General features: G+C 37.2%; 1 protein-coding gene across 1 annotated transcript in view; it reads left to right on the top strand.

Moving 5' to 3' along the window:
• The first annotated feature begins 11025 nt into the window (after window positions 1-11025).
• The window catches only part of LOC105227562 (serine-rich adhesin for platelets), a 39274-nt gene continuing 28909 nt past the window's right edge, over window positions 11026-21390 (top strand). The window contains exon 1 of the mRNA XM_049448340.1: window positions 11026-11342. Within this exon, the coding sequence (XP_049304297.1) occupies window positions 11057-11342 (286 nt within the window). The 5' untranslated portion in view covers window positions 11026-11056. The remainder of the gene's footprint in view (window positions 11343-21390) is intronic.

The following is a 21390-nucleotide window of genomic DNA, read 5'->3' as shown; positions in this document are numbered from 1 at the left end:
CAAAGTATTTCCGAATGTCCTTGCAAATGGATCACTGACGAAAGTTGTGCTTCCTTTGGTCACGTATTTCCAAACGTATTTTATCGATTTCACCAAACTGCAATACTAAACACTGATATGAGTTTTGAATGTGAATTAGACAATAGTGTTGAATATAGTAAGATCCATATGTTGTCAACTTCGATATTCACTCTTCTAAGTTGAATGCTGAACGTTCTGTTATCTGGTGAGCGACGCCGATAGAGTTGATATCTACCATTTCTAGTTTGTGCTTCCGAAAGAAAAGCAGAGTGAATAGTGTTTCGTGCATTTATTGTCAGACATACAAACCAAAGTGGGATTGTAATGTCCGCAAGGTCCATGAATCATATTATGGTGTAACCATCATCCAAAGAAGAATGTGTGCATGCAAAATAGAGGTTTTTGCCACTCAACAAAGTACATCTCATCCAACAGCACCACATATACGTTGCTTCAAGATAAAGACAATCAAACATCGTAACTGTTGTAGGAAAAGTCGTGCTGTAACATCGTGACGATCACTTGCTGATTGACCGCGAATTATAATTCCGAACGTATGTCTCCGCATCCTGGGAGTACTTCTTGCCTTGCCTTGCCTTGGCCTGCCATACTTTGTTGGCAAAAAGAACACCGACCGATATTAGGTCGACCTCTTGGTGGCTTCGTAACAAATTTCAATCTGCAATTGACCTCTTTGTGTGAAACACACGTAAAGTTTTCACTGAATAATTTTCAATAATTTTTCTTTTGAATAGACGAAAAAAAAGCAAGCGACCGAAATTGAACGAATCAAATAATTTACAAATCAAAATATTGAAAAACAAAATAAACAAAAATTGAAAAAAAATGTGTATGGAAAAAATTTACTTTTTAGAAATGTCCAATTTTCCGACTTTTCCTCATAATGATATATATCCAACGATATCGCCTTTTACTTTGGCATCGTTTTGTTTCATACACGTTTACGCCAATTTAAGGTTTGAATATTGGATACTGCGATGGTAGCGCCATCTATCGATCAAACATTACAAAATTAAAAATTGATTAAAAATGAAAAAATAATTTAAAAAACATTTTCCAGTGGACCAAATTGTAAACATAAACCTTTCCCGAATCTCCTTGAACGTACAGACAAAATTTCATCAAAATCGGCCCATCCGTTTAGGAGCAATCTCAAGGCAAACACACGGTCAGAAGATTTATATATATAAAGATTATGCCCCGCAATTCTTTGGCCACAGTGCTCCGAAGAGTATTGTCAAACCAAAGCTCCAGCATTACCAGTCATCAACCGAATTTTTCATAAGCTCAAACTTTAATTAAAGTCTTTTATGCAAATTAACGTTGCCATCTGTTAGCATTATTAATATTTCACTGTATATTTTAAAATTTTCTTCCTGACATTATCATTAATTGTTGTTGTTATTGGCTGTGGATAAGTGACATTTTAGTAGCCGCCAACAACTTGTGTCTTTCAACGTTTTATCGCCAACAAGCCTAACTGGAAAATTGCAAAAATTGTTTGGCCATATATACACGTAAGTGTGTGTGTGTGTGTATGCAGGAGTATGTGTTTGTGTCTGCGCAAGGTATTACAGCCTGCTGCATGGCGGCGCTGCATCTCTGCAGTTTTAAAAATTTCAACACTGATTGAAAGTTACACGTACTTAATTGACGTCATGTAATGAAATTCAATTTGTAGTGGTTTACATGGACTTACACACACACATACATGCATACTATAGCTTACACACATATACTATATGTATACTTATGTACCGTGACATAAAAGGCATGTATGGCCGTCGTTGGTCGCCATGCACTTTATTAACTATAATGCATTTATGGCTGCATGTGTATGTGTGCGCGCGCATAAAGCTTAAGGCCACAAAATGCTCTGACAGCCAGCCAGAGTGGGCATTACACATCGAATTACGCGGCCTTACATACATGCATGTCTGTAAATATACATATGTATGTATATGTACAAGTTTGAATGAGGAGAATTTGTCGCGTAAAATTGAAAATGGTTTTTGGCAAAAGCGCGTTAACCTGTAGATTCAACATTATAACGGTAATCGTTTTTACGCTTAACAACGGATTAAGCAAGAGCAAAGATTGGAAAGGGCAATGGAATTGAAATTTCATGTTAATCCGCGAAAATATTAATTACTTTAACAGTATATATATATATAATTTATAAATATTGCATTTATATAATTTGTAAAACTGGGACTTAAGTGACAGTAACTCCCGAGAAATTTTCATCACTAAAAGCATAAACGTCTTAGCACAATTGAAGCTTCTGATTCTTCAAACTTTTTGATTGTTATTGTAGTCATTCTAGAAACAATAAATATATGTACATACAATAATTACATATGAGGCTAGACACATATAATTCCGTTCTATCTCTATGCGTCCAAATGTCTTCAGAACGCTCTCAAAGTCGTATCTAATTTATTAACACTAAGTTTGTTCAAACCATGCTGATATTAATTATGGTAAAAATAATTGATCGTGATATATAATTATACCCCAAACTCGGGTTAAGTTTGTGACGAAGTTTGATGGAAAACTTCGGAGAACCAATAAAGTATTGGGTGATCCACGTTTCACAGTCGTTCCCTAATTTAAAAAAACTGGTGAAAGACACAAAAATTTAAGGGACTTTTTATCCCCAGAGGAGAAAGTGTTATTATCGTTCGAAAGCGTAAAAATTCCTTGGTCACCGAAGTGCGATTTTTTGGGAAGTACCGCCTACTTATCACTTAAAAATAGTTTGGTTATCGCGGTCACGCCACAGATGGTCCATCCCTTGAGTTCAATTTTCAACTGACTGGTTGGAGCATTCCAACTTTTAACTGGCGAAGACACACGTGATGTTTTGGTACAAGGCCTGATTCCAGCGAAGCAGGATTATCTGCATACCCTTTGACTTTACAGGAAAAAGTAGCAATGGTATGAAATCATTCACGATCTTGGTGCCAATCATGCGGCCATTTTGCTTGTTTACATATACATTGAGCCCAGAAATGAAACCAATTGTCTGCTTATCTCGAACAACTCGGATTCTCTTGAATACTTGTACATAGCCGATTGAGTGATGCGATGTGTGGGAAGGTCGAGCTTTCATCTATTTTTATTGAAAACAAATGTCACCGATATCACCAGCTTCAATTTCCGACATCAAATAGTCGGTTCTCATGGCGCGATAACGGTCGCCAGAGACGATTACGTTCTCACCGTCATAATTTTTTGAAGAAATATGAACCGCGGATTTCACCGGCCCACAAATCACACCAAAACCATTTTTTCCGTGCAAGCTGAAATTGAGTAAAAAATCTTGTAGCTCTTAAAGTTTCTCTTCGTTTTAAAATAGAGCAATTTTCTTGGTGTACATACCAGGTTGAGTTCGAAATGGGATTCAACTCTGAACAAAATTTGGCTCGAAAGCGTCGGTTTTTTTTGGATCTTTTAAATGGCTCATAGAGCGAAGCGATGTCGATCGGGAAAGTCGGGCGGCTTCAGTTCTTGCATAAGCTGTATTTTGTACGCTTTCTTATCACATCAGATTTTTATGCAGGACTGCATTCTAAAGAACTTAAATCTCGAACAAAAAAAAAACTATAGTATGTATACGAATAAAATGAGAATCGTATATATCGTGATCAGCACTACGTTCAAATTAGTGGAAAAATAATAATCAGAACCGCACATAACTAAGGAAAATGATGTCGGCCGGTGTAATGAATGCTGAGTTTCTAACGAAACGTGATGGGTTTGCGAATAGTACGCTCAATAGCGTATCCAGATTATGTTGACCATAAGTTGAGCGAAGCACACGAAACACATTCTTTACAGAACGTCAATTTTCGTAATAAAGTTGATCGATTTGTAAACGTTGTTCAGGCGTAAGTCTTTCCATGATGAAATGCCAAATAATACTGAACAAAAGTCTAGGGTTATCGATCACATGACAACTTGACACGACTCACGCTTGATTTGTCAAGGCAAGGCTATATGAAAAAGATTATAATATAAAAAACTCTCACAACAAACGCTAAATAAATTGTGACATCGAAAAAGTCTACGGTTATCGAATATTTTGGAAAGGTTTAAACGACCTACACCAAAGCAGGAGTTCCCAACAAACTCAATTAACGGAGAAGGATAATAATAACGGCAATATAAATAATAACAATTAACTATCTTTGGACAAAAATTAGAACGAGAAGGTATAGTACTGAACTAAATCGATCCAATACTTTCTCCTACTACATTTAATGTTGTTCTTCCAAATATATTGGTTTTCTTATAGCTTGGTCAAATGTCATCACAGTCACGACAATGTGAGCCAAAGAAGGTCAGTCATGCTATGCTACTTTTAACTGTCTAGTCACAATTCTTCAAGACTTCAAAATACTCGTCGCATATATTTATTTAAGTACAGTGTCAATGGGTGCTAAGCGCCGTCAGGAATGAAATTTAGCACTCCGGAGTTATATATTATTTATGAACAAAGTAAAAACCCGATAAACTTTGTAGAAATATCAAAGCTAAATAATTAGAAATCATAAGATAACTACCCAAGTGTTATGAAACATAAAAATCTGATGCCAACATGAATAGATTATAAGGTTCGAAGATACTTCTTTAGAGAAAATCTAGTAGGAAGAAAGATAATTTTTTTTTTACTAGCTTTCAGAGAAAACATACGATATGCTTAATTAATTATAAGACCATAATAATTAATTATAAGAACTCCAAAACAGATAGAGGAAAAATTGGGGAGTATTGAAATGAACTGTCAGTTTCCTGAGCCTTTCTCTTCTTGACGAACTATATGAAATAATGTGTTAAAAGCGCCCTCTCAAAAGACACAGGTCTAAAGAAATCATGAAACTGGCGAAATATGTAAAACTGATGTTTTTGAGGGCTAGGATTTCATGCATTAGTATTTCCAACAGAATCACGTGGAGATTCAGACATGGTGTCAAAGAGAACAGATACTCAGTATCGCTTTGACATTCATCATGAATAGACTTACTAACGAGCAACGCTTGCAATACTCATTGAATTTTATTACCAAAAATCAGTGTTCGGTTCGAAATGTGTTTCGCGCTTATAGTTGTGTCGACAAATTTGTTCAGCGATGAAGCTCATTTCTGGTTGAATAGGCTACGTAAATAAGCAAAATTGCCGCATTTGGGGTGAAGAGCAAAGAAACTCAAGAACTTTTCACTATCCAATCCCGAAAAATATTGTAATTTGGTGTGTTTGTACGCTGGTGGAAATCAAAAAAATACCGTATTTTTTCAAAGATGCTGTTGTGACGCAACGATTACGGTGCAGCGTGGCGGCGATCGCTATCGGTTCGATGCTAACAAACTTTTTGTTGCGTCAAAAAGGGAAGAACTGAACTTGGTTGACATAATAGGAATTTCAACAAATGGCGCTACAGCCACACAGCTCGCGATTCTTAAAGGCCATTTTGAGGGAAAAAAAAATTCCGGACAAACAATTCATCTCAAAGAAATGGACTAGTAATTCCACCAAGATTTTGCGATATTAACGGCCTTCTAGACTAATTTTTGTGGGGCTACGTCAATGGATCTAAAGTCTACAGAAAATAAGCCAGCAACCATTCCAGCTTGGAAGACAACATTTCCGAGAAATTCGGGCTATTCCGGCCGAAATTGCTTCTCGAAAAAGTTGCCCAAAATTTGGACTTTCCGAATGGACACTAAGACGCAGCCGCGGTTAGACAATTTGAAGATGAAATTATCTTCAAAAGTAAATGTCATAGAGTACCAATCGAGTGTTTCAAAATAAAGAACCGATGAGGTTTTGGAAAAATTTATTGAAAAAAAAAACGTTTTCTTATTAAAAAAAAGTTATCAAGCTCTTAAAAAATCACCCTATATTTCTATGATTCATGGTCCACAATAAAAAATAACACATTTGGGATACATAGATACATGCTTCTTGAACGAACAAAAAGTTTAATACGATTATTTAAATGAATAATGCAAAGTTATATACAAATAAACGAAGTATAAAACTATCATACGTATATATATGCAAAAAAAAGAGAATACAAAAACAAAAACATATTAACACTTTTTTCATAATCAACATTAATTATCACCAAATAGACACAGGTGCAAATGAGTCGCCACACAAACCGTATTAATATGTAAGTATGTTAATCAGGTGTGAATTATATGCTTAAGCGCCGTCATAAAGAGCTCATAAATAAGCAAAAACTATAATACCGGTTTAATGCTGCTAACCAACTACCAAAAAATAAGCGAGACGTGTGCCGCTTAGCGTTTAAACAGCTGGAATGAAATGGAACGTATGAATAGTGAATGAGCGTGTGAACGGCGCCACGAAGCGCCAACACTTGAGTTTGTTTGTGTGTTCGTGCATATATATGTGTGTGTGAGTGAAGGTGGTTGTTTTAGCTTTTTTGTTTTTTTATTTTTTGAAAGCAGAAGACCGGCTTATTTCTGGTTTTCTGTGCTTTATTACTACCCAAGTCACGTGCCGCTTATTAGCTGATGTCCAAGCAAGTCCAAAAGCGTGTCAGGTGTAATATTTGTGTAATATGTGTGTTTATGTATGCGAATGATGAATGAAAAGCAATGGTATAAAATATGATTTAAGTGGCACTAAGTTGGTGTTTACCACATTTTAATAAAAGGACACTTGAGCCCATATTCGATCAACTTTTGTCGGTTAAATCGGAAGAAAAAGTTGAAATTTTTCTTAAAAACAAGCAAAAACGTTAACTTCGGTTAAAAAGCGTTTCTAAACAAGAACTTGATATGGATAGTGGATCTTGATCTAAACAATTTATTGGAAGATTCGACCATTTCCTTCGACAATGATACATGCAGACCAATAACATGGCTTCCGAAAATTGCTTAGAACCACCACAACCTTTAACGTCATAAACACCCAAATGGTTCGTGGCCTCCATCAAAAAACACCATGCGAGAGGATGACCATCGTAGTGTTGGTCTCGTCAAAAGCCTTTGACACAGTCAACAATATAACGAACAATCCAAATGGAACATGAACTACCTAAGTGATCGGCAATCCTGGGTACTATTTTTAAAGGGCGAAAATCTAACGGGATTCTCCGCAGCTGGTTAATTTCTATATTTGAAAACTTTATTCTCAAACCTCGCGAAAAGCTCTGTAAGCGTATATAGATGTTTCGCCTTGCAGTTCAACTACTCTAAACTTTTCTACACTTCTAACAATTATGTCTCACATCCTTTCTACACAATTACGCACACATTGATTTGTTTATTTCTTTGCCTTCCTTCCACATCCATTGCGCACTTTTCCGTCTCCTTTCTGTTTGCTATTTTATTTTATTTTTCTCTCTTCTTAAGTGATAGAAATTCTTTTCTGCAGATTCTCTCAGCGGCAACTATATTTGTGTTGTCTTACTCCTAGTGCAATTTGACTTTTTAGTTTTTAATTCCGTGTGACTTAATGACTTCTTGTTATAAGTTTTCATTTCTCTTGTAATTTCATAAGTTAATAGAATTTCTCCGTTCCTGCTACTGCGTTACGCTCTGTGCGGATCGCATTTTAGTGCTTTTGATGTGTTTAAACGTCTTGCACAGTGGGTTTGGAAGCGTTTATAGTGTTAATAACAAAAAATAATTAAATATAATTTAGAGATTTTCAAGGATGATCCCCTACCTTTGTTATTTCGAAAAAGAATATATTCGAAAAAATTATTTCACTGCCGAACGTATTATGGGATCATGGAAGATTGAAGAAACTTTCTCTTTTGCAGTACGACCCTGTAGACCTTGTAGTCCGCATAGACTTTATAAAGGGTGATTTTTTAAGAGCTTGATAACTTTTTTTAAAAAAAAAAACGCATAAAATTTGCAAAATCTCATCGGTTCTTTATTTGAAACGTTAGATTGGTTCATGACATTTACTTTTTGAAGATAATTTCATTTAAATGTTGACCGCGGCTGCGTCTTAGGTGGTCCATTCGGAAAGTCCAATTTTGGGCAACTTTTTCAAGCATTTCGGCCGGAATAGCCCGAATTTCTTCGGAAATGTTGTCTTCCAAAGCTGGAATAGTTGCTGGCTTATTTCTGCAGACTTTAGACTTGACGTAGCCCCACAAAAAATAGTCTAAAGGCGTTAAATCGCATGATCTTGGTGGCCAACTTACGGGTCCATTTCTTGAGATGAATTGTTGTCCGAAGTTTTCCCTCAAAATGGCCATAGAATCGCGAGCTGTGTGGCATGTAGCGCCATCTTGTTGAAACCACATGTCAACCAAGTTCAGTTCTTCCATTTTTGGCAACAAAAAGTTGTTAGCATCGAACGATAGCGATCGCCATTCACCGTAACGTTGCGTCCAACAGCATCTTTGAAAAAATACGGTCCAATGATTCCACCAGCGTACAAACCACACCAAACAGTGCATTTTTTCGGGATGCATGGGCAGTTCTTGAACGGCTTCTGGTTGCTCTTCACCCCAAATGCGGCAATTTTGCTTATTTACGTAGCCATTCAACCAGAAATGAGCCTCATCGCTGAACAAAATTTGTCGATACGTAAAGCGCGAAACACATTTCGAACCGAACACTGATTTTGGTAATAAAATTCAATGATTTGCAAGCGTTGCTCGTTAGTAAGTCTATTCATGATGAAATGTCAAAGCATACTGAGTATCTTTCTCTTTGACACCATGTCTGAAATCCCACGTGATCTGTCAAATACTAATGCATGAAAATCCTAACCTCAAAAAAATCACCCGTTACTTTACATATCCCCACAGGAAAAGTCTAACGATGTGATATCACACAATATTGGTTGCAAATCGACCGGGCCAAAACGAAAAATTATATGCTCACCGAATTGTTCTCCTAATAAATCCATTGATTGATGTGAGAGATGTGGCACCGTCTTGTTGAAACCAAATGTCACCGAGATCACGAGCTTCAATTTCAGGAATCTAATAGTCGGTTATCATGACACACGGTCGACATTGACGATTACGTTCCTACCGATATTATTTTCGAAGAAATATGGACCAATGATTCCTTCGACCCACAAACTACACTAAACCGTTATTTTTTCTGGATTAAATGGTAGCTCTTGAATATTGTCAGGTTGGTCTTCGTCCCAAATGTGGCAAATTTGCTTATTTACATACCCATTGAGGCAGAAATGCACCTCATCACTGAACAATACTTGGCTTGAAAACGTCGAATCTTCTTGGAACCTTTCAAGAGCACACAGATCGAAGCGATGTCCCTCGGGAAGTTCGAGCGGCTTCAGTTGTTGAACTCAATTCACTTCGTATGCTCTTAAATTAAGATATCGATGTAAAGTGCGTCAATTCGCTCCATTTGTCACTCCGAATTGGTGCGAACGGCGCCAAAATAACTCTCCCCGATCTTCGAGTACGCTCTCAGCTACGGCTACTATATTTTCTTCACTGGGTGCTGGACGTGGCACATTCCGTGCTCTCAAAGAGAGAACAACTATCGAAAGCCATAACTCTTAAGAGATGCTGACTTTCTTGTCCCAGAACTAGCTTCCTCACCATTGACGAAGTCACTTAAACGAACCACTCATTCACCTAAGTGACACCACAGTGCGACCGGCGTCTAGAATTGCAACGCATAGCGAAACATTCGCAAGAACGCTGTAATTAAAATGTTGACGCATGGAAAGTAAAGTGAAATCAGAGACATTGGCACTGGCAGTCGTGGCACAGTGTCGGCGAGTTGAGTTGAGTGAATGGCGACAGTCCATAAAGCACAGCGGGCAACTGGCGTAAAATGCTGTCACTGCGCCGCTTGCCATTGCAGTTGAAATGCGGCAACTTTTCCCATTTGCAACTCAAGAAATCCAAAGGACATGAAGAAACGGCAGCGATAAGAAATGAGCCCGAGGCGCAGAGCGTGAGGAAGGGCGGTAGACAGTTAGAGAGGTAGTAAGACAGTGAGAGTGAGCGAGCGGGCGAGTAACGGCAGTGTCATAACTGGCAACATTGTTACAACTATAAAATGGTAACGGTGGTTGGCGGAGCAGCGGTTAAATGGTGCTTAGCGCAATTCAATGCCGGATCAACGGCAGTGGACTCAGCGCTAAAGCTGCTTGCGGAAAACCGACCACCGAACGCCACGCTATGCCGCGCCGCGTCACACAGCGTGTTAAGCAGTTTAAGTTTAGCATTAGCATTTAAGTTATTGAAAGCGTTGTTAAAATTTCGCACAATACAACGGCACCAACGGAATGGGATAGTGAAACAAAGCCGTACAAAGCAGGCGGCGCGGATGTCAATGAGGAAGCCGGGTAGTTGGATAGCTGGAATTTAGTACTGCTGAGTGGCTTTGCAAAGCGCTTGCTAAACCAATTATTTCATAATTCATTTATGCGGGTCAGCGGGAGAGAGGGCGAAAAAGAAAGTGTGAGAAAAGCGGCATGCATTAGTCGACGAGGCGGAGGACAAAGTGCGACGCTGTCAGCGCGCTGATTGAGAATGCTGCGAAAACAAATGCCGACAATGAAGTGACGCTAAATTGCTGTGTGTGTGTATGAGTGTGTGCGTGTGTGTGTCCGACATTCAATTTTGCGCACTTCAATTTTGTCTCGTGCCAGTTTTTTCGCTGCTCCGCTGCGTACACTTTGTGTTTGCCCATCTGCTGTCGCATTGCCTGCCATTGTGCAAAGTGGCAACTTTTTAATTAGTAAAATTGATGGAAAATTTATTGTGCGCAAAATTGTTACGCAATACAGTCTTTGCGTACTCCTTTTGTTGTTGTTGCTGTTGTTGCAACACACGCGTCGCGCGGCGAATATGAAATTTTCGCAAAAATATGCGCTTATTGAAATTTTTGGCAAAATTCACTTACTTACAACAACAACAACAACAACAAGCACTTGCTTCATATCATAACGGCTCTTTTTTAATTACTTTTTTTTGTTTTTACTTTTTGCAGGCAGCTAACATTTGTATTGCATTTTGCGCACCATTATGGCGTCAACAACACAAATGGCGCCATTTCCGCATCCGCTGCACAGCGTCAGCAGCAGCAGCAACAACAACAAAAACTGCAACAACGCCGACAAGCGGCAGCGACACACAAAAATCTCACCACAAGCGCACCTGAGGCGTCGTCTCCACTGCAGTAACAACAACGAGTACAACAAAGCCACCAGCAACACCATTAGAGCCACACTGTCATTGTTTTGTCAGTTTCTCACGGTATACTGCATACTTCTAACGGCAAGCGGAAGCGTGCGAATGGCACAAGCACAAGGTAAGTTCGTGCACAAACGATAACGGTATGACAGGGTTGCAGTATGAAATCACTGCAAAGCGAATCTGCAATGCCAACGAGCGCAGGAAATCCTTGCTTTGCCACGGGCAAAACGCTAACACACAAACACACACACTTATGCATATGCATACACTTCTATACAGCACAAAGCGCATATGTAGAGATTAGGGTGGGCCAAAAATTATTATTTATTTTTTTCTTATTCTCTTATTTTTTTTATTCTTTCTGCTATATATATTTCTGGTCTAATAATGAAAATAGGCATATTTATCAACGAAAATGGTTTTTTTTTCGTTGGATTTGGCTCGTCTTGGAAGACCCACTCGATCGATTGCTGTTTTGTTTCGGGCTCATACGCATAGATCCATGATTCGTCACCTGTGGCGATCTTATAAACGTCTTTTGAAGCACCGCGATCGTATTTTTTCAGCATTTCTTTACACCAATCCACACGAGCCTTTTTTTGAGCGATTGTCAAATTGTGCGGGATCCAACGAGAACAAACCTTTTTTACGGCCAGGTGTTCATGCAATATCGAATGTATGCTGGTGGGAGAAATGCATAGGCATGCCTCTATATGAAGGTATGTTACATGACGGTTATCAGTTCATTATCAGTTCACGTACGGCATCGATGTTTTCTGGCACAACGGCTGTTTTTGGACGACCTTCACGGAATTCGTCTTTGAGCGAGCGTCGGCCACGATTGAATTCGTTGTAACAGTTTTTCACAGTGCTATAGGATGGTGCTTCATAGCCATACAAAGATTTTAGTTCATCGATGCACTCTTGTCGTGATAATCCACGGCGAAAGTTGTGAAAAATGATCGCACGAAAATGTTCACGAGTTAATTCCATTTTTTGGCCGAGATGAATTTTTTAATTCCCTGTAAATAAAACAATTCACGATTAAATGACAAAACGTTCTGAGTGATGTTATGCTAAAAAATGTCAAACTTTCCAATGGAAATGTCAGATTGCACCTGGCAACACTTAGTGTTGCCTAGTCCACAAATATATATAGCAACCTACGTAACGTCGGAAATGACAAAGAAAAAATATAATAAAATTTTTAATAGTTAAATTTTCAATTCAAGTGCATTAAACATCCAACTAAAATAACACACTAATAATACTATAATATCACAGTCTTAATAGTACATATTAACTTTAACAAGTTTTTTATTATTTTGGACGATATTTTCACAGTATCTAAGAAAAAATTTTGATTTTCTTTTGCCCACCCTAGTATGTATCTTTGTATCCAGATATGTTTTTGTGTGCAGTGCGAAGGCGCTTTTTGTCTCACATTTTAATTATACTGTTTGTTATATTAATGCAGTGCAGCAAAGGAAATGGCAGCATAAAAAGGAGAGCGAGTAGTGTGTAAATGAGCTGCATTGCAGCGAATTGCATTTCAGCATCCGTTAAGAAGAAACACAAGGATTTTGCCAAAAAATTAAAAAACAAAAATGAATTGTGAGTTTTAAATTATTTTGGGTCATTAAGAGCTACAATACCCGTTCCAAGAAATATGTGAATCATATTATATCTTAAAATGTACCAAATGAAAACAAGTAGGAAAGATATAAATTCGGGCGGAAACAGATATTTGTATACCAGACGCAGATTGAAGATATATGGTGTGTCTTGGAAAGTATCTGTATATTTTCCTAATTCGGGCAAAAATACACTAATTAACTTAAAAACTTAAATAATTCAGTCGAATTAACCGGTTAGGATGTGGTTACTTTTTAAGTTGCTGTACCAAGAGATTAAGAGATCAGTCATTGAAAAGAGTAAGACAGTATTATCGTTACGACTAAAGTGCCGAAAGAGGCAGAAACAATTGATTTTCGGCCACTTTTCACTAGCAAAATCATTCTTCGTAGATAGAATCAAGTAATAATCACTGGGTACCAGGTCCGAACTGTAAAGTGAACCCATTAGAACCTCCCAGCCAAGCTCTGACGAGTCAATATCGATATGTGTGGAACACAATTCCTCTTCTATTAGTCAAATCTGGCCGCTTCGAGCGAATGTTTTCTTCTGGGGGTCCAATTATTCATAGTACGGGTGCGAATTAAGAGTTTGATCGTTAAGGAGCATGATTTCCTACCAGTCACACCAAATACTCCTGATCGTCAATCCTGGTTTAGAGCCTCTTTTGCCAGCTCACCGAGATTCAACCAAATCTATTTTTGGTTATAAGTGACCCACCACCCGTAACCATCCACTTTCGAAATGGTTCAATTTTCAGTGATTGCGAATGGAAATGGACTATCGGTTCATGAGGTGTTTTTGTGTTAACTCATGTGGTACCCATTTTTGAGCTTCTTTATATATGCGGACTTATTTAAATGGTTCTGAGCGGTTTTTTCGTGCAATGTTTAGCTTCTAAACAGTCAAAGCAGTGCTTACCTGTTGGTCGGACCGAACGATTTTCATTATTTTATTGATATTTTCAACCATTGGTCTTCTAGAAAGTACTGACATCAAAATAACCGGAACGAGATCGGCGTTATCAAAGAAGAGCTGATAAATTGTTGGTGTATTTTTTTGCCGGTCTCCATTTTTGCATGTATGCAACTGTAAAAAGTGTACATTAACAGTCAAGATCTCAAACTGTATAAGGAGATTGGCTTGAGGATTGCAATAATTTGGTTCAGATGTTGTCGTCGTCCAAGCCTCTTCACCATATAGCAAGACGAGAATGATGAGTGACTTGTAGAATTTGGTTCTTGTTTCTCGAGAACAAAGCTTAGTCAGTCCGAGTTAGCACCAGTTGGCAAGAGTTATTCTGCGTTGAATTTCAGGCTGACGTTGTTGTTGGTGTTAATTCTGGTTCCAAGATAGACGAAATTATCTACGACTTCGCTGTTTGTTTGAGGAGATATTTCGCCTTGCTCTCGTTCACTACCAGACCCATTTGCTTCGCTTCTTTATCCAACCTGGAGAAAGCAGAACTAACGGCGCGGTTGTTATGGGCCAGGAAGATGGAGCCATGTATACTAGTTCACACAGGAGAGAAAAGTTCTCTAAGCGCCGTTCAATTAGGAGTGGCCAGAAACGATTCTTTTACATACGACTCAAGCAGCTAAACTGAAAACGTAAAGCTTCACTAGATGGCGCTGTCGTAGAGATATTTAAAACTCACCCATTTATGGTCTGAATTTCTCCATTTTTGTAATATAAATATAGAAAAATTAAATAAATACGCTTTAATGAATAAATAATTTTGCTAGATGGATATCTCTGTAAGTATGTACGTATGCCCGTACCAGGTTTTCCAATAGTAATGATATGGTTTCTAACTGTCATTTCGGCCGTTTTTAATATATCATGGTCTATAATTTACAATTTCATCATGGAAATATATACGAAAGAATAACGTTTACAAATTATTCAATTTTATGATCAAAATAATCGTTCTTCAATTTTTTTAGAAAGGATTTGGGCTTGCATCCGTATAAAATTGTTCTCTCTCAAGAATTGAAGCCATTGGATCACCGTAAACGTTACGGGTTTGCTGGGTTTGCCTTGAAACAACTTTAAAACGATAACAGTCCCCAAATGATTTATGAACAACCATTACATTCACCTAAATTGAGAGCTTGAAATCGTTCCTGGTTTGGTAGAATCATCGATCCGTACTTCTTTCGAAATGAAGGTTCCACCGTTACTGTCAATGGAGTGCGGTATAGATCGATGAAAACCAACTTTTATGGTCGGAATTGAAAGAAGAAGGCAAGATCTGGTTTCAACAGTACGGTGCTACGTGCTACACAGTGGACACCCGATTATTTCAAGAAAATGTGACACGTAATGGTCTCCAAGAAGTTGTGGCTTAACACTATTAGATTACTTATTGTGGGGTTATTTGAAGTCAGTGATCTGTAGCAATAAACCAGAGTCTCTTCAAGTCTTATAAGACCATATTGAAAGTCTTATTCATGTTATACGACTAGATTTAGTGGAAAAAGTACACGAAAATTGGGTTCACCGAATTCGTTCCAACAAAGACGGTCATTTGAATGATATTATGTTCAGAACTTAATTGAATCGACTGTGTTTCACATTAATTAGCATAAATTAACATTTTTTTTTAAATCATATCACTCTTATTGGAAAACCCTGTATATACCCATACTTGCAGATATAAAATATACTCGATATCATACGTATGTATATGAAAAACGGTTGAAAGTTGAACGATTGAGAGAAGGAGACAAGCAAGGAAGGTGCAAGGCAATAATTTAGCAATAAATGTAACCATCAAAATCCAAAATTTATTTGGTATTTATACATTCTTTAATATTCTTTGCACAAACAAAGTAACTTTGCTAAAATATTATTTTCATTTAATTTGAAAACTTTTCAATACCTTTTAATTACCAAATAACAGTTTAGTAACCTAAAAGAGAAAACACGTAACAGTGTTGCCATATCGCTTTATTTATTTGCATTAATATTTCGTTAACACGCTCAAGTAAATACAATATGAATATTTAAAATTTTATCCGCGTAAATATTTAATGCAATAAGCTTGCACATTTAACGGTATTATCTTGTGGCGCATGCAAATATATGCACAGAGGCATTATCTCACAAAATATTTGCTTATCACATTTATTAAACAAAAACAAATGACATTAGATTATGCTGTATTGCCATGTGCTTTTATAAATATTTATGTGTGCGTGTGTGTGTGTGTGGATTGATTTAAAATTCATGTATGCCATAATATGCGGGATTAAACTATTATGCGCAAAGTGTAAATAAACGCAACATAAAATGATTTTAGGTTTTTCGCAATTCTGCAACAACAAAAAGTGCATTTTTTTAAGTCCATAGTATTATTGGATTGATCATAATGCGTCGGTAAATATGAAATTTGGCAATAAAAAATATAGCCGTTCATTTTGACACATGTGGCATTGGAGAGAAAAAACTTAATAACTCAAGTTGTGTCTTTTTAATACTTTAAATGCATTTTAGGTACCAAAAAAAAATATTTCTATGAAAAAACTTTTTAGTATTTTAAGCAATTTTTATTACCATTTTTTTCAAATATTTTTTCACTTTTTTTGCAAATATTTTTTCAATTTTTTCAAGTAATTTTTTTTTTAATATTTTTTTGCCATGCTTTAATTTATTTCAATATTTATAGAAGCGCACATTTAAATTTTACCTCCAAAAAAGCGGTAGCTACCTTATCTCTCAGTCAATCAAAGCCATATTTGTAGCTGGCTGTGTAAAAGCCAAATTAACTTTATTTTCTCGCGTTAAGAAGAAATCCCAATCGACAGCATATTCAAATTTCACGCTACGCTGCCGTTTAGCCCAACCGCCACCAACAAAACCAAACGCGCAGGCAAATGCGTCACTGGAATACAGTGTATTTTTTTTTTGCTGCAATTCATATATATCAAATAATATTCCTTTTTTATTCGTGCAATTCGATTCACTTTATTTCTCATTGACACACTCGCCGCTTTATTTCTCTTTTAATTTGAAATTCTTTTGCAAAGTTGGCATAATTTTACGCGCCAACGAAAATGTCCAAAGAAGTGACAGTTGAAACAAAAAATCAAAAAAGTAATCACAGCGCAATTTGGAAAACGACAAATGAGATAAAATACAAATGGAAAGAGGAGCAGAAAGAAACTTAAATCGAATAGATAAATTAAAATGTCGAAATAGAATTAAATTTAGCTTTTTCTGTGAAATTGGCGAATGACGAAAAATGGCAGTAGATAAAAAGGTATTGACCTAGTAAGTTTAAAAAATTTTGTTTTAAGGTAAAATTTAAATTTTTTAAAGTAATAGGCAATTAAATAAATTATTATAAGTATACTATTCCGGCCTCTTTTTACGAAAAGCTGCGTACAAACGACGCGTAACACTCAAGTAGTATTCTTGGTTGACAGTTGGCTGGTCGGAAGGAACTCGAAATGCTTTGACGTAGGTTTTTTCCGCTTTGGCTCATCTTCACTATTGATCGTCTGTTTCCGGGTCATAAGCATACATAGACTAAAAGCCAGAAATAACACTTTTCATGATTTAATGGTAGTCGAAAAGCGTTGTTTCACAGACCATAACGCGGAGTCGTGTTGCCAAAAAATTGAATGATTTTGGAATCAGTCGTGTTTTCATTTTTCTTAGGCCCAGATGATATGTCAAAATGGTTTTTACTGATACTTCTGATATTCCAACGATGCCAGTAAGACCTCTGACTGTTAATCGTCAATTCTCAAGCACCAATTCCTATATTTTATTGACGTGTTGATCATCAGCTGATGTTGAGTCAACCTCTTTGAATAATCAAAAACACTTGCTCGCGACAAACAGTTACCAGTGAAGGATTTTTCCGACATTCTGAGCTCTTCGGCATCAGAAATTTTATTCCGCAAACAAATTTAAAATTTAATTTAGTTTACTAAATATCTTTATATTATAGTATTGGTAAGGTTTAGTAATATACAAATAGCCTGCCAAAGAATTGCCACCATTTTTTAACTACAAATTTAAAAACTAATAAAACAATTAAAATATTCTACAATTGGATCAATTAATTTTCCAAAATTTTTCGAAAACTAATTGCATGCTAAAATGTGTTGTCGATATAAAAAAATAAATTACAACATCATTCGAATTATCTTGCAATGGTACTTAACTTAATAAATGCATTGATATTTGAATATCGGAAATATGGAAAAATATCTAAATAGTATTATACAATATAAAATTTTTGCGTGTGCAAATAAATTTTTGATAATCGCTCACAACCTAGAAGTAAATATACATACGTATGTACATACATGTGTATAAACATATTTAGAAAAGGTAACCCATCAGTGAAACAGCAAGTTAGTGTACAAAAATGCCAGTTTTTTTTATAGAAATTCCTGACTAAATTGGAGCCAGTGTGAAAAACTCAAGAATTAAACGTTTTTCACAATCAAAAAAAGGAGTAACGGAACTAATATGCATTTTTTCAATAAGAAGACTGAAGAGACTGAACAAATTTAAATTAAAAAAATCTAATTATGTCATAAAAAGAACTCGATAAACCTTTAATTATTAATATACAGAAATTGAACTACCTCACAACAGAAGCATCTGTGACTGAAATGTGACTATCAGCATATCCTAGGGCATTAACATAAAAAATATTAGCTTTTTGTATGCAAAATAGACAACCGCTTGACTAATGTATGCTGCCGTTAATACTAGTTACAAGGTAGTTCACATTGTAACTAGTATATTTGACTACATGAATGTTATGCCACCAAACGCTTACACAAACCCTTCCATTTGCTTTCTGTGTTATGGTGAATTCTCCATCATAATCGTTTAAGTGTTGCGCGTATTTCGTGCCATCAGATATATTCATCTGTATACATATACATATCACTTATTTCCTTATTTTTATTTAGGGATTTTATGCGGAAATTTATTTTATTTACTAATGCATTTTGAGTGGCGCCAACGAGTCGCGCATTGACGGCGCCAATTGTTGTTCTTTTTTGCGTTGGCGCCATGTAAAACGTTTCGGTTTTAATTTTAATTTTATTGCGAAAGTTTTTCCTTTTGTCAAGTGATTTTAAATGTTTACAATATTTCATTTTAATAAACATAGCGATTTTATTTAGATGATTGCATTCGGCATTGTTACTAAAAGCGATGCATCTATTTTAATAATCATATTTCATGGAAGCGCACGTTCTGCTTGCTTCTGGGTATGTGTGTGTAAGTGTAGAAGCTGCATTGCACCAGCTTTCATTTTGTCATATTTATAGAAAATTTAAAAAATATGCGCGAACATTTCCCAAAATTCAGTTGGAAAATATGTAAAGCAGTAGGTTAAGTTATTGCAACAACACCTTTGACAAAAGCGAAAATAATTTAGAAATATGATTAAAACTGTTCTAAGTAATTTACAAAACGGGGAAAATATCAACTTCGGTTGCTGCGAAGCTGTGATACTATTACCCATCTTGAAACCCAGCACTCATTATTGAATCCATCAACATAGCAGCCGTAGGTGAGAGTGTATACGAGAGTCGATTCGACGCAGTTCCCACCAACTCGGACTGGCTTATGGAACGACTTGATGCATTTTACGTCGAGATGTTATATTGAAAACGCACAAACTACATCTTGTGCAAGAACTGAAGTCGCTCTATCTTCCCAAGCGACATCGCTTCTCTCTATTGAAAAGTTACAAGAAGGTCCGAGGTTCTCGAGCCAAATTTAGTTCAGCGATGTGCCCCATTTCAAGCTCAATGGTTGTGTAAACAAGAAAAATTGCCTCCTTTGAGACGAGGATCAACCTGAAGAGATTCAAGAGGTGCCACTGCATCCAGAAAAACAACAGTTTGGTGTGGCTTGTGGCCCGGTAGAGTCATCGGTTCATATTTCTTCAAAAATGATGCCGGTGAGAACGTAACCGTCAATGGCGACCGTTATCGCGCCATGATAACCGACTATTTGATGCCTGAAATTGAAGCTCGTGATCTCGGCGACATTTGGTTTCAACAAGACGACGCCACTTCCCACTCATCGCATCGATCAATGGATTAATTGAGATAACAATTTTGTGAGCAGATAATTTCACATTTTAGTCCGGTCGGTTAGCCATCAAGATCGTGTGATATGACATCGTTAGACTTTTTTCTGTGGGGTATGTAAAATCTTAAGCGGACAATCCCGCTTTCATTAAGGTCTTGGAGTAAAACATCACGTTTGTCATTCGGCAGTTACCTGTCGAAATGTTCGAACGAGTCGTCGAAAACTGGACTCAACGGATGGACTATCTGAGACATAGCCCCGGCCAACATTTGAAGAAGGTAATCTTCAAAAAATAAATGCCAAATAATGTTCTTTGGAATGATAATATAAATTCTCCATTAAGTTTGAAGTAAGAACCCTCGAAATAGATCTCACTTTACTACGGCATGCGGACAATAACAAACAATCAAAAATCAATTTAATAATTCCAAAAATGTGTAGCTTCGGCTAATTTCTTCTCCATGGTATATACAGTGCACCAAAACATATTTTGCATTGCCTTGAGTGACAATTAATGAAGGTTTTATGGCATGAAAGAAATCACTTCAAATTGCGGCAAGAGAATATATGTATGTATAACTTTTCCACGAACAATTGAAATTTTATCTTCCGGTAATTTCATTAGCGCTGGCCACAGCTGTTCCACCGTCCACAAGCATTCCACTACTGACAACTAACGGAACACAGTGGCTGTCGATAGCAAACGGTGGCACTCAACTCACGTTGCTGACGGCGCTGCTGGTCATTGTCATGTACTTTTAAACAAATTAAAATTGAATTAGCAATTTCGGCTGTAATCCTTTTGATGCCGCCAACCCCAACCGCACATCCAACCACACACCCACCAAGCAGTACCACCATTTAGACAAGGAATCAAGCGATCGTCTACACTACCGCCGCGAGCATCAGCGCTGCGTTACGCTGCTGAAAAAATAACTGTCTCTAACAGGCGGCGCAGCAACACTTAAACGTCACACACACATACATGCATAGCATATGCCGTTCGATGTAACCACTTACTCGATGCCTTTCCATTTTCATCAACCAGTCGCTTGTCTTGGGAATCAAAGGGCATACAGCAGCGCCATGGGCAGAGAAAGCTCGCGAAATGATTGAGTGAATGAAGCAGTAGTATGTGGGCGAATGAGTGTTGCGCTCAGTAGGCGAATATATATGTATGATGCCATTCCACGAAAGTATGGTGCGCGTATTGTGGCAACGCTAATGTGCCTTGTGGCGCAGTACATGCCACAGCTTTTGGCCGTCAGCGCTTTTCTGTCTAATGGCGGGTCGTTGTTATCAATTAGTTGCAGTTCTAATGCGCCTTCTCTACCCCGCTCCTCGCTTGTGTGCGCCATCACAGGCTATATATTGCCTCAGCTGTGCTTGGCAAGTCACTTGTCCGGTGGCAAATTAGAAATTACAAACTGTAACAATGGTAAACATTCAAAGTT

Source organism: Bactrocera dorsalis, chromosome 2 (assembly GCF_023373825.1).
Source record: "Bactrocera dorsalis isolate Fly_Bdor chromosome 2, ASM2337382v1, whole genome shotgun sequence".
Taxonomy (NCBI): Eukaryota; Metazoa; Arthropoda; class Insecta; order Diptera; family Tephritidae; genus Bactrocera; species Bactrocera dorsalis.
Note: the sequence above shows the minus strand (reverse complement) of the source record. Positions and strands in the feature narration are given on the sequence as shown.